Below are 13,881 nucleotides of genomic sequence, written 5' to 3' on the forward strand. Positions count from 1 at the left end.
CGATACCACATCGGCCGAGTCCATCGCAGCAGTGCGGCCGTCGATCGCCGCCGATCGCCGCCATTAAGTCCAGTGATTAATCAACACCAATTTATGTATACGCCGTGTCCTGTCTCCGTTTGAGCGGGTCGAGTGCCGTGCGAGAGGGCAGCTCGGTCCGCGGATGCACCGCATCCGCACCGCACCCGCTCTTTCGCTTTGCCGCAGCCCCATCGCACGGATCGACAGCATCGGAATGTCGAGAGTGCCAATCCCCGGGCGGCATCATAGCCTGCTCGCTGCGCTTGAGGCACAGCCGCAGGCCAGCGAACCCCTCCGCGTGCAGACGGCGAGATCAGTCCTTCGCCGCTGCGGCAATGCCGTGGCTGTAGATCACTGGCACCGACTGGATCGCCTTCAGCTGCCGCAGGCCGAGCATGTGGTCATCGCCATGCTCGGGATTGGCCAGCTCGGTGCATGCCCGCGAGTGGTAAATCGACTCGCTGCCGTCGACAGGATCGGCGCTGGGCTGGCCGTCTTTTGTCGCGGGCGGGATGTTGGCATTGATGGTTCTTTGGCTTTCGCCGGCGTGCTCGAATGGGTGCTCGCTCTTGCCACGGCGGGTAAAGTCGATCAGCTCCGTTGGGGACCGAAACAGGGGCTTTGGAGGGCCGTCCGGAATGCAACTCCTGGGGGCCATATCGATCCCTTTGTCAGTCCCCGCCACGGCGTGTCGACTAACCAGATCTGCTCGCCAAATCACCCCACGAACCACGAGTTTGCGGACTTACTCGATGGTCCTCTGCAACAGAGACACCCACTCTTCTGCCTCCTCTTCGTTGTTGGCCTTGATTTCGTAGCGCATCACCGACTCGGTGGCGCTAAAGAGATGCTTGGGCTTTCTCTTCTTGTGCACCACGAGTTCAAAGATCGAGAGCGAGGATTTGCTTTCCACCCTCTGGACAGTGACTCTTGGGCGGCTGAGACACACGCTGCTCGATGGTGGTATTGTTGGCACCAGAGAGGCATCAGTATCCGCAGTATCGAGACGACCACCGATCGACATCTGCACGGCTATGCCTACGTCCTTCGTCTCTCTGCTCGTGCTCCTGACCCCTTTGCATTCGTGCTCGCTGTACCTAAAGTGCGTCGTGGCCTTGGTCAGATTCTGATAGACCGCACGCTGCTCCTCGGCATCGAGGCTTTCAGAACTCTCGCCGGGTCGGAACTCAGAGAAGCAGTGTATCCATGACGAGTCCGTCAGGACAAACAGCGCGGGCTTCCATGCTGTCTTGACGATCCGGCCGGGCCGAAACATGATGCCTTGTTTGACAATCTTGACTTCCGAGGACAGATACGGAAAGTCGTCGATCTTGCGCTCTCGATCCCAGATGCTGGACTCGAGGAAGTTGAAATTCTTCTCCGAGAATCCCTTGAACGGGGCCGTGGGATCGATTTGCTCGACCAGCGTGGTGGTTTGGCACATTTGGTTCTGGATCATCGCATCCGCGCACCCATCGATTCCCAGCGGAAACCGATGCGGTTTGCGTCGCATTGTTAGCAATCAGGCACTGGGCTATATGTCTCGCTCACCCGAAACAGAGCCAACGTTGAATAACATCGACCGGACCAGCCAGAGCAGCCGCCTCCCACCCTTGCTATGCCGCGCCACTCGCATACATTCAGCGTCGTCAGCGCCCTTGTGCGGATGTGGGAGTACTCCTCAAAGATGCGCTTAAGCTCGACAACCACGGTTCGGTCAAACTCCTGGATCTCGGCAATCAGCATCTTGACGTTATCCTGGAATCTGTTCTCGGCCTGCACCATCTCATGCAGCTGTCTGTACAGAATGCGCTCCGTCAGCCACGGATCTAGCCCGTTTGTGGTGATGTTCAGCTGTGCCCGGTGGATCTTCTCGTGTGTGGCTATCGATGCCACCGTTTCGTTTCTAATCTTGGCGATAACAGAAAACTGCTTGTCGAGATCGTTCTTGTATCTCTGTGAGGGTACCCGGACATGAGACTCTGCAATGCGAGTGAATGCTCCCAGGTCGACACTCACGATGCCGACGCCCATCAGATCCTCCTTCGCCAGACCGATACTCGTCGGGCCGGTATCTCAAATTCAACCCCCGCACATTGCGCTCAAGATATATGCAAACGTACCCGAAGATTCTTGAGTATCTCGTGCTTCATGTTCAGCAGCCGTTTGGCGATGCTGTCGCCCAGGATCTTCTCGCACATGCTGTGCTCCTCCGCCATTGCTCGCAGCGATCCCTGTAGAGCGGCTGTGATGTTTGGACCTGCATCTACAAGCACACAGCGGTAAGTGTCAGGACCGTACTCTGACCACAACGACGACTGTGACGGTGCAGCGGCGTGGCTCCACAGCCGTGGGAAAGTGATGCCCAACAGAGGCCGCTCTCGTCCGACGCGACGGGCTGCTTCGCGCTCACCATGCTCTACTGGCTCGATCGACTCGATGATGGATGACAGGCGGCGGTGCTCGCGGGCCGAGGCGCCCTCCAGTCCCTGAATCGCAGAAAAGAACCCGGCCAAGTCCTGCCGACACACGCAAAGCGATCGTTAGAACCGGGGGTTGGTCTGGAACGCGCGATGCATCGGTCCGCACTCGGCCGAGACCCGCCAGGAATCGACGCCGTCAGGGGGAGCTTCGCTGGCGACGGCATCGCAGCCCACCTCAACAATGCTCTTCCACTTCTTGAAACGGTCCAGAATGGCCACAGCGGTCTCCAGCTGCTGCACGCCGTACGGCCATAAGGCCATGTGTTCGTCGGAGAGCTCCTGACTGACAATTCGCATCGCGGTGATGGGCACGAAGAATGTCGCCAGTAACAGGGAGCGGTCATGTTGCTCAAGGCGGGGAGCAGAATCCCGCCATCCGAGACGAGTGGCAGCGGCAAGATGGCGCCATCGTTTGCGAACGCCGGTGCTACACTTTATTCAGAAAAAAACGGGACAATATAGCCGTTTCCATGAACATGTAGTATGTGCTGTGCTCGCGTCTAGCAAAGCCACAATAAATAAAACAGATCACTTTGGCAGCCTCCGAGTGAAGACCACCGGTCGCCCTCCGGTCTCCACAATCGACTTGCACACTGTGATCATGTTGCGCGCCGCATTGACGTCGCGATTCCACACTGTCCGGCAGCTGGGATTCTTGCAGCTCCTGACAAAGTGGGAATTCGCAACACTGGGCGCATCGAGTCCTTCCAACCGAACTGGCTCCAGGCACTTGGAGCACACTTGCGAGGTGTTGAACTCGTTCGTCGAGGCCACCTTGACGCTTCCATGATGGTGATTGGGACGGCGTCGGTGGTGCTCGAATTGCTCAAAGTACCGAGCAAACCGCTGCCTCCGAGGGCTGGATGCATAGCCCTTGCCCTGTCACCATGACGTATTGCCAAAGGCGATCACCACATCGGTCCGTATCGGGGCGTGCTTCAGGACGGCCTTGCACATCCTGTCGACGGCCACTTGGCGCCTCTTGTGGCCCGTGAATCGATGGTGACGGGCCTTCTTGCCAAGGTGGAAATCGAGCTGCACTCGCAGCTCCGGTCGCAGGACATGTGCGAGATGGACCTTGAAAGCCTCCGAGGACTGCACCTTGGGCGAGGGGGTGGTCGACATCCAGGTCTCGATGCTGAGTCGATACTTCATGATATTGTGCCACTCAGTATTGGACTTGTGGCCACACATTTGCTGGTAGTGGCCATTGGAGAATGAGACCACCTCGTCTTGGTGGCCCGGTGCTTGGATGACCGCCGTGAAGATGGAGCCGACTCCAGGATCGATGCCAATCCAAGTGGTCTTGTCGGGGTCTGGGCTGCCGATGTGGGCCTGGATGCGCTGCTCGGCAGTCGGAGGAGGCTCGGAGGTCTCGGTGCGATCGGTTCGACGCACAAACTTGACGAGGCCGATGGTGCATCCAATGCCATCGGTGCTGATCTCGTAGTTGAACAGCTTCTTGTTCACGTCCCGCTCTTGGAAGAGGGAACTACGCAGCTTGAAGCAACTGCGCCAGAGACGATCCTGGTTGTTGACACCGTCCTCACCTTCTTCCTTGAGCATGTCCCGGGTGAGTCCAAGACGATGTTCGGTGTCAAGGAGTTGCCAGAGAGTGACCGTGTCAATCTTGACATACTTGGCCGTGGCAGTGCATAGAGGAACTATCGTGCACACGGCCGGAGGAGTGTCGAGAGCGAGCTGCTTGAGGGCCCACTTGATCCTGGCGGCCAGCTTGTTGATCTTGGACTTGGTGGTGCCGAGCTCAGACTTGGCCGTGGTGAACCTCTTGTCGTCGGAGGGAATGCCTTGGGTAGTGAGCTCGTCCAGCTTGGCCTGGCGCTGCAGCTCGGTGACTCGGAGGGCGGGCATGTCACAGTCGATCCACTTGTGGACATTGTCGACCATCTTGTCCCGGGCGAGGATTCCCACATGGTGTGAGAGGCGATGGAGGGCCCGGAAGCGGTCCTGGTCGCTGCTGTACCGAAACTCGTCCAGGATGTGGCCAAAGTCGGGATAGAGGAACTCGAGATCGGCCTTGGGTGGAGTCTGCCCTGGTTTCTCGAAGAGCTCGAGACAGGCCTCGATGGCGTCGTGCTTGTGCTTGTTGGCTGGGAAGACGGCAGCGCAGAAGCGGCGAAGGAGTCGCCAGTAGGCCAGGTTGAGGTGGGTGGTGCAGTTGGTGGCATAGGCATTGACAGCCAGGGTGAGAAGCTGACTGTGAGCACCATCAGGCAGACGAGGGGCCGGAGGCAGGTCTGCGTGCCGAGTGGTCTGGTAGTCGCGAAAGGAAGCGACCAGATGCTCGTTGTATTTCTCATTGTCCCCGGTCGGCGAGAGGGCATCGGCCTGGACGATCTTGAAGCATTGGCGGATGAAAGCAGGGGTGGTCTTGGAGATGACGGGGACGGGAAGATCCTGCTCGATGCACCGGAGGATGTGCAGGTTGAGCAGCCTGGATGCCTCGAACTGGATCTGGGTCATGGCCTCGACGGTGGCCTGGATCTTGTCGCGGAGAGCGGGATTGAGACAACAGCCATCCATCGTCTGCTTGAAGCAGCTGAACTGAGGGGCGGATGACCTTCCATCCACGAGTGGGACGACAGAACTCTTGAGGGGGTGATATTCGGGACACCTGTTGGTGTTGCTTCGCTCGTGGTCGGTACCGTCGCACTTGGGACATCGCTTGACAGGACCAGATGAGGGACCAGGCTCGGTGGGATCGACATCCATTGGATCTGTAGAAGCAGTGGTGGTGAGCGACGGAGCAACAGACGACCAAGCATGTGTGGGGTCAGAATACGAACCAGAGACAGGCTCCGACTGTGACTTGGCTTTCTTGGGCCTGGGTGGCCGAGGCTGGCCATCACCGGCACCCTTGCGCTTCGGAGGCATGGGGGCAGAGGATGCTGGATGCCTGCCAGTGGTACTGGTCAGAGCAGAGACTTTTTTTTATCGTGCAATGGCGCGATGATCAGATCAAGGCGAGATGAGGGAAGAAAGCAGCAGGACGAAGGTGTGGCATTTATACCCGAGAGCAGGAGCCCGTCTGTGCGGGCTGGTTGGGGAAGTGACCCTGTTCAAAAATCGCCGAGAGGTTCAAGCCAGGGATTTGAGCGTGAAAATGGCGGCGTGATTGGAGGGACAACCCCAAAAAGATGGGAACTCAACCCCAAATCGGTGGGGACTTAACCCCAAAGAAGTTCTCGATGGGATTGAAGTCGGGTGAAGCAGGTGGAGTGAAGATCACTGACCATCCTCGGCGCTCGATGCAGTCCAGGACAGCCCTTGTCTTGTGCATGCTGACATTGTCCATCACAACCACAGAGTCGTCTGGGAAGGTCGCTCGCTCAAAGAACTCGACCATCGAGTGTGTCTTGAATGATGTGGGGATGTACATGCGATGCAGCACACCAGAGTGGTTGATGGCAAATGCAGCCGAGACAGACTTGTGTTTCATGTGATTGCGCTGGCGAAGCGGAGCACCCTTCGGTGAGTATCCGTAAAGAGGAAAAATGGATTTCCTGATCCCTGTCTCATCGACAAAAACGAATCGCCGCGGGTCGATGGAGCGGACCTGGTCCCTGAACTGTGCCACTCGCTCATCCAGTCGCTTGGACTTGTAGAGGTGTGTTGCCCTCTTGTGTGAGAGACCTGCTCGGTGGATGGCAGTGTGGCAGAGTGAGAGTGATACTTTCCTCTGGAGGATGGACTCGAGCTTGCATCGCAACACAGGACCAGTCTGGAACGGGTCCTGTTCAATCAGGGTGCGAATGACTGGACATGCCTGCTCGAAGAAAGTGGATCTGCGAGCTGGGACCCGGGATGGGTCATCCAGCTTGCATCCTCGGTGCCATCGATGGATGGTGCTCTTGGATACACTGAATATGGAGGCGACCTTACGCAGGCTATGGATGAGGGCGTAGCATCGCAATGCGGCGGTGCGAAAGTCGGATGTGTGGCGAATGGTCATGGCCAGCGCGCGATGGTTTTGGGTAACAAAATATTCGATCAATGGTCAAAATCCCGGGTGTCCCGTTTTTTATTGGATTGCCTGTAATTGTCTGGGTCAACGCTGATTGTGCCCCGTGGACGGCCGCTGTGGATGATGAATGCGGCTGTCTGTATTCCCACCCAAATCAAGCACTAAACGTAGGCCTCATTTGTGAACATTCTATTACGAACACACTGTGTAGGTGAGATCCTGGACGAGCCCATGTTGCCTCAGTCTCGGGCGTGTCCAATTCGGCTCAGGATTGCGGCGCTGTGCAGCGGATCGATCGTGTTGATCCACTCGGCCATTTCTTCGATCGTTTGAGCCTGGAGCAAAATGTTGTGGAACTTGGTCGATACTGCAAAGACGTTGGGTCGCTGATAATATGAGCAATGGCACAGGGTTAGCAAAAATGACGTTTCTAAGGGAGACGAGCTTCCTCGGCTGCAAGTAAAGTGCCGATTTGTGCATAGACAGCAGCAACAGCAGCGATGCGCACCTGCAGGATGCTCCACAGATCCGGAGAGTCTGTGATGGTCACGTTCTCCAGACAGATAGTCGAGATCTGCTCGGCCTCGTTGTTGTTGGCAAAGACATGCATGTACGGCCGACGGATAACAAACCATCGCTTCACCCAGCTCTCGCCGCGATCCTCGGGACAGGCCAGCCAGCCGCGCTTGGAGACCAGGCCGCTGAGGGACATTGTGCAAGAAGCAGGACCACAAGGACAGAGCAGGCATCAGCCACATGGAAGTCGATCCGGCGCCCTGTATGCAATACCAGAGCGAGAGCGCACACCGGAACATTGACAACACTTGACCGACATGTCATGCAGGGCACGAAGGGACAACATACGTTTCGGTGAACAGCTGAATCGACGACTTCCAATGGATCACAATGTTGTATGCCCGAGGTAACTTCTGGCGCGCTTGAGTGTCGCAGTTGAACAGGCGGATCTGGATTTCAATGCAGCAGCCAGGCCATAACATGGTTATCGTCATAGCCGCAAGAGCCCTATTCTCGTCTGGATCATCAAGGAGACTTGCGTCGACAGGCCCTCAGGGCGGCATACTCGAATCGGCACATCCCACCTGGCCGTTTGCAGCTTGCACACTCCCTCTCATCCTTACAACTCCCAATCGTACAAATTTGAGCACTTACGAGGTCGGATGTCGTCATGCGGGTAGATCGTCGCCGCCAAAGCTCCAGGCACTTGCGCAGGAGCAGGATCTGGTCGCGTTTGTCCGCCTCGCCGCCGCTTCGTGAGCCTGCGGGCTCCTTCGTGCCCGAGGTCGATGAAGCTGGGACATCCATCCCGAGTCGCTGGCGAGTCATTTCGACCTCCTGACGCCACCGGACCCGGTCGATGGCTTTCTGGTATCCCAGCAGCAGCTCGATGCCGTCCGGTTTCCAGCCGTTCAAGCATTCCTCGCCGCGGACATAAATCCCGCTGGTATCCATCTTGGCCCAGTCGCGGCGCTTACGCTCCTGCTCTTTCTGCAGTGCAATCACGTAGATCAGGTTGATATGATTCATGTGCTTGACGTTGAAGCCCGTGCCGGTGAGTAGACCCATCAACCGGGCGTTCGTGAGCGCCTTGACCTTGAAGTCGCGGTCGTAGATTTGGAGGGCAACGGTTGTGGAAAAATGCACAGGGCCGATTGAACTGCGTTCGCCACTCTGCAGCAGCGATGTCTCCATGGTCCAGCAAACGTCGATCAGCAGCCGCTTGCCCCGGGACACACGGTTCAGCAGCTCGCTTTCGTGCAGCGACGAGTCCCATGGACACTCGACCTCCAGCACCGTCCGCCCATCGCGGGCAACAATCGCCAGTTTCTTCTCCTTCTCCGTCACGTTGAGCGAGATCATGTTGTTGTCGCCGGAGGCTGCCTCTTGCAGCTTATTTGTCGGCGCCAGACGGATGTTGCCGACAGACATGGCGGTGATCGTCGACCAAGGGAACTCTTTGCCGCTGGTGTGGGTGATTCTGAGCGATATCCGACGCTGAAGGCCCTGTCGCATCAAAAAGACGCCGGTGACCCCGTTTATCGACCCGGCCGCGTCTTGGACGGGGACATACTTGAACCGTCCGTCCGTGTGCGACAGCTCGAGGATCTGCAGCTGGGCCAGGATGCTGTGTCGCTCGAGCTCGCTCTCGTCGTCGTTGGGGTTCAGGTTGATCATCGATCGAATCGAGCGCGTCGTGCGAACCGTACGGACGCTGTTCGTGCGCGAGATGACTGACTTCGGCCGGTGCACCGAACCATCGTCGTCCGAGTCCGAGTCGGAGAGGCTGGGGCCAAGCTCGTTGTCGACCAGTTCCTGCACCGTGTGGCATCGTCGTCCAAAGATCTCAAAGGCCACCATGCCGTGCTCGATGATGTCTTTGACTCGGTCCGTTACCTTGATCTTGACCGACTGCGTCAGGTCGAACTGGCAGGTGTCGCCAAAGTCCACGGCCGGATCGGTGGCATACACACGATCAGTTGGTTGGAATGTCGTCTGGCTGGATGGCAGTGCCTCGCTGGTCTGGTCTTCGCCCGCCTCGCCGCCAAACCCGAGTGGAAGGAGCGTCTGTGCGATGCTGAGCTTGCGCGCGGTATTCTTGCGGTTCTCGTCTTCCTGGGCACCAAACTCGGACAGACGGAACTGGCAGTGCAGCTGCGTGTACTCGGTTTCAGAGATGCCCTGGAGCTCCAGGACCGAGACTTCAAACAAGATTTCCTTGCCTTCGTCCAGGGAAATCGGCGAACGCGGCGGGCTGTCTTGGAAGTCATCGCTGTCGTACTCGCTTCCGGCATCGTCGTCGCTGCCGTGCTCGTCGCTGCTTTCGTTGCCACTTTCGTCCTCGTCGTCGTCCTCATCGGTGCTATCCTTTGCCCTGCTGGACGAGCGCGCGGGCCTGGCCTTCTTGCGGCGGTATCCAGGCTTGCGTGAGGGCGCGTTGTTGTCGGCAGTGATTGGGCTGATGATGACCCGCAGACGGCCGAGGGTCTCGCCAGTTTCCAGCTGAATGATGGGACACACCGTCTCCTTGGTGAATCCGAATGCGAGGTTGTTCACCGAGACCCAGCCGACTCCAAGAAAGTCAAAGTAAGGATGAACCGTGCCGCGGAAGGGATCCTCGAAGGTCGGCAGCGGTGTGAACGTCGGCAGCGACGAGGTGTCGCCAAAGTTGTAGAGACCCTGCATTTGCGGCAGCCGCTCGGCCAACGTAGAAAACGGCCAGATCTGGATCGAGTCGCTGCGCATGTCCATGACCCGGACGCCGAGGTACGGCTTGTCCGGCTGCAAGGCTTTGGCGTCGCCCAATACGGCTGCCTCGGAGGGCTGCTCAGCCGGCCTGGCCAAGTTGCCGCGCGAGCCCGTCGGTACCTCCCAAAACGAGCGCGTCGGTTCGTTGAAGTGGTTGTCAACGATCACGAACTGAAACATGACCTGCTTGCGGAGCTCCTGGGCAATGACATTGGCCTCCTTGAGCTTGACGGTGTTGGTCAGAATCTCCTCGGCCAGCTTGATGAACTTTCGCGACCTCCAGCGCGCCAGGAACTTGCGGGCAAGCTGCTGGTGATGCGGCGAAAACAGTGACGATGTCGATCCGGCCTGCGAGCTGCCCTTGGCCTTGACCGAAATGCGCCGCAGCTTGGCTTCGTAGTTCAGTCGCTGCATCTCCAGAAGTCGCTCCATCCGCTCCTTCTCGATCTTGAGCTCTTCTTCGATCACCTGGACTTTCTGAGTCTCCATCTGGAGAGTGCGCTCGAGCTCTTCGATGTTGACGCCATTGTCGGTCGGTGCTACCGATGCGGCGCCGAGAGTCTCTATCTTCTTGGGGCTACCGACCAGGATCCCTTGGGTGATGGCACCGGGGATCGGGGGCTCCGGCGACGTGGCCAGACCGCTTTCGAGATACATGCGCTTGGTCTGCTCTTTCTCGTATTCGTATCGGATCTGCTCGAGGCGCTGCTGCTCCTTGTGCAGATGATCCTCCATCTGCATGATCTCCTTTCCGACTCGCATGCTTTCCTCGATGAGCCGCGAGGCCTCGCGTTCGCGGACGGCATACATCTGGGTCTCCATGTCATGGATGAGCTTGTCGACTTCGGGATGGCTTTCAGCTTCGCTGGACTGCTCGGGTTGGCTGACGGAGCTTTCGCGGGTATGTGGGGCCGATGCGTCGCCGACGACAAGCGATCCCTTGCCAACAGCAGGGAAGCCGTCCATGGGGCCGTTGATGCGCTCGCGCTCGCGTTGAGCGTAGTTCCAGTCAATGACGTCGCTGCCGGCGGTGGCGGATGAGCCTTCGCCGCTCTCGGGCGAGGTCGCAAAGGACAGATGTGAGGTCCGCTTCTGACTTGCCCCCGAGCTGGCGCGCTCCATCCGCAGTTCCTCGGGGTTGTTGAACCGGAAAACGTGGTTGCTGCCGAGGATCAGGCGGAACCCCGATTTGAGGCGGCACTTTTCGGAAACAAGATGGCCGTTGACCATCACCATGCTGCCCTCGGTCGGGATGACAAAGACTTTTTTCTCCTCGTCGTTATTGACAAAGGTGCAGTGGTGCGGGAGAATCATATCGCTGCTCAGCAGAATGTCAGCGCCCTCCTGGCTTCCAACCACGGTTTCGCCCTTGGGGATGTGATAGATCAGGCACTCGTTCATGAGCGGGTCTTCGTTCAGGTTGAGCAAGTGGGCAACCGTCTGTGGGGTATACAGGCCAATTGTCTTGGAGGGCTCCAGCGCAATGCCCATCTCCATGAGGGCCTTTTCCCGCTGGGACTGGATCAGCTGCGTCTTTTTCTGCAGCGCGGAAGGCGATGGTTAGCAAAGCCACACAGCAGAGTGACGCACGAGCGCGATGCAACACCGACCAAAGCAGGCGCATGCGCTCGCCGTGTGTGCCTACCAGCTTCTCTTCGTAGCTCTCCGTAATCTCGGTGATGAGCTTCTCGGTCGCCTCGAGCTGGTCCTTGAGGGTGCTCATGTCCGTGTTCTCAGTCTCGGCCCGGCTCTCGGACCGAGGCTCTTGGGGCTCGTCCACCTCCTCGATCGTGAAGGCTGGTGCGGAAACAGGCACATCCTTGAACTTGACTTTGGTCGGAGTCTCGGTGCCGGTCTGAGATCGGCTGTTGTCGATCTGGATACTGAGCTTGGGGCGGGTCAGGTCGCTCTCGTACGCAGCCAGGCGGGCTCTCAGTACCTCAACTTCGCGCTGCAGCTCCTTCATTAGCTTGCCGTTCGAGTCCTCATTGATTACAGCCTTATTGACGATCCTCTTGGCCCGCTCCGCGTACCGGAGAGTCGACAGGGTTTCGTCGTAACTGACATCAGCCGGCGAGATGGCTGCGATCATAACGGTCTTGGAGTTACCACCAAGACAGTCCTTCAGCAGCCAGGTGAGCACCTAGTGCACGCAGATACGTCCCAGGACGACAGACATGGAGGATCAGTATGCTGCACCCAGCGGCGGGCCAGTCCAGACACTGCAGAGTTTCCTGGTCGCGGGCACTGGTGGGTTGCTGGAGCTGATCTCATCGCAACTCCAATCCATTTGATTGCATTGCGCCTTACCGAGTCTCGATACGGGATATGATGGTCGCTCTTACGCAGAATACTGGCCTTGCGGCCGAGCGAGACATCGCTGCGGAGCGAGCTGCTGCTGGACCGCTTGCTGAGCGCATGTGGAGAATTGATTGTGGAGGAGCTGCCTGCTTGCGACGAGCTGTTTTCAGCAAGCGCCGAGATGACCTTGCCAAGAGTGGTGAGCGACTTGTTGATGTTGGCGCCTTCTTTGAGGCGCTGTCCGGTTGCGCCTGTAGCGTCCGCTCGTTCGGAGCCTGCCAGATCAACGAGGCAGATTCGCGAGACGGTTTCAGACTGCAGTCCGGACATGGGCTCGGTGAGTCTTTGGGTCAAGTTGAGGGTAAAGACGGCATGGGAACGAGAGGACACTTCGTTCATGTTGGTTGCGGCGACGGTGCGGGCCTGGACGGTCGGCGTTGTGCAGTGTCAGAGATGAATGAAATAGCGAGCAAATCAATCGCCCGGACCGGTTCCTCGATATCGCCCGATCAGGAACGGACACCGTCATCATCACCGTTGATGCCAGACCGATTGCTTGATGATGTAGCATCTACGAACCTTGTTGCCCTCGTCCATGAGCTCCGACACCTCTTCGAACGAGTTGACAAGCATCTTGCTCAGATCTTCGACGTACGGACCGAGGCTGGGATGCTCCCGGATCCGCAGATTGCCCTTGTTGCTGGGGTTGAGCAAATCACGGACCTTTTCGTTGTAGATCTCCATGTATGAGACTTGGACGGAGAATGACTTGTGCTCGTCTTGCCGGGCCTCGATCTGCTCAAAGAGATCCTTGCAGAAGCGCGGGATGATGCCGTGCGAGTCCTGATATCCCATCATTGTGTACGACTGCAGATTGAGAGGAATAGTCGGAGGCGATCAAGAGGACGAAGTGTCAGACGGTGGCGGCGGTTGACATGGGGAAGATAAAAACGATCGCCCAGTTCCGGCAGCGTCGATACCACCGATGGTGTCGATGGCATTGCAGTGGCAGTGAAATCGATAGAGTCGATGCAGCGATAGTGCTGGAGTGGATGGCACCAAAGGTCGGAAGGCAGCGTCCCAAACCCCCCGGCCAGCGAGCCGCCTTGTCGATCCAAGGAGGCGGAACGAAGGGCTGGAGCTGCCCCCTCGATCCCGGGCTGTTTGAGGATATCGCACCACCGAGCCTGCTGTCGTTGCATCTGCAAGCCGACATGATCGCCGCAGATAGTGATCGAGCCGTCGATGAGGTGCGGAGGAGCCAGCCACATTACCTTGCCGGAGCCTGTCTGCCCATAAGCGAATATGCAGACGTTGTAGCCTTCGAGCGAGTGCTCGAGCAGCTCCTTGCCGACATCCTGGTAGACGGTTTCCTGGTTGGCATGGTTCGCATGGTCGGTATCGAAGGACCAATACGAGGCGTCAAAGGTAAAGTGTTTGATGAGCGACTCTTCTGTCTGTTGCTGAGACTTGTATGGTTCCAGCGACGGTGATGCCGATGGATTGAGCGGTTTTGTAATGACCGTTGATGGGCCCTGCATTTTGATGATGCACTTGCACGCCTTGGATATTTCGCGGGAGTTGAACGGGCGGACCCTGACGACCACCTGGGACACCGAAAAAAAAAAGCCCCCCCCCGCAAGCCGCTCCAATTAATTTGCCGTCCGGTCATCACACGCAAGGCTAATCGCATCGGCTTCAATGCACCTCTCCCATCCTTCGGACTTGCGGCTTGGTGTGCATGCCAGAAAGGCTCTCCACACCGCAGCTCGACAGGGCAGTCCCGCAGCCGCCGCCGCCAAGGAATCGGTCCCGCTGGGCCTGGCG

At 58.1% G+C, this 13,881-nt stretch overlaps 2 protein-coding genes across 2 annotated transcripts; both read right to left on the minus strand.

Annotated features, from left to right (window-relative positions):
- Positions 1–84: 84 nt before the first annotated feature.
- On the minus strand, positions 85–2,770 carry BJ171DRAFT_497471 (uncharacterized protein). Its single transcript, XM_053110292.1, has 7 exons — positions 2,679–2,770; positions 2,476–2,540; positions 2,145–2,304; positions 1,660–1,977; positions 1,119–1,471; positions 771–971; positions 85–668 (listed from the first exon to the last, which is right to left on the minus strand). The coding sequence occupies exons 1-7, from the start codon at positions 2,763–2,765 to the stop codon at positions 335–337; spliced, it is 1,518 nt and encodes a 505-aa protein (XP_052968452.1). The 5' UTR covers positions 2,766–2,770; the 3' UTR covers positions 85–334.
- Positions 2,771–6,728: 3,958 nt separating this feature from the next.
- On the minus strand, positions 6,729–13,664 carry BJ171DRAFT_422071 (uncharacterized protein; the record flags this gene model as incomplete). The annotated part of the gene is made up of 12 exons (XM_053107523.1): positions 6,729–6,875; positions 6,998–7,190; positions 7,571–9,032; positions 9,129–9,337; positions 9,389–9,831; positions 9,874–10,236; positions 10,510–11,292; positions 11,399–11,896; positions 12,064–12,133; positions 12,212–12,477; positions 12,634–12,921; positions 13,329–13,664. Coding segments are annotated over 12 exons (5,058 nt in total), but the record flags the coding sequence as incomplete, so codon positions are not given.
- Positions 13,665–13,881: the final 217 nt, after the last annotated feature.

Source organism: Polychytrium aggregatum (genome assembly GCF_025602895.1).
Source record: "Polychytrium aggregatum strain JEL109 chromosome Unknown BJ171scaffold_11, whole genome shotgun sequence".
NCBI lineage: Eukaryota > Fungi > Chytridiomycota > Chytridiomycetes > Polychytriales > Polychytrium > Polychytrium aggregatum.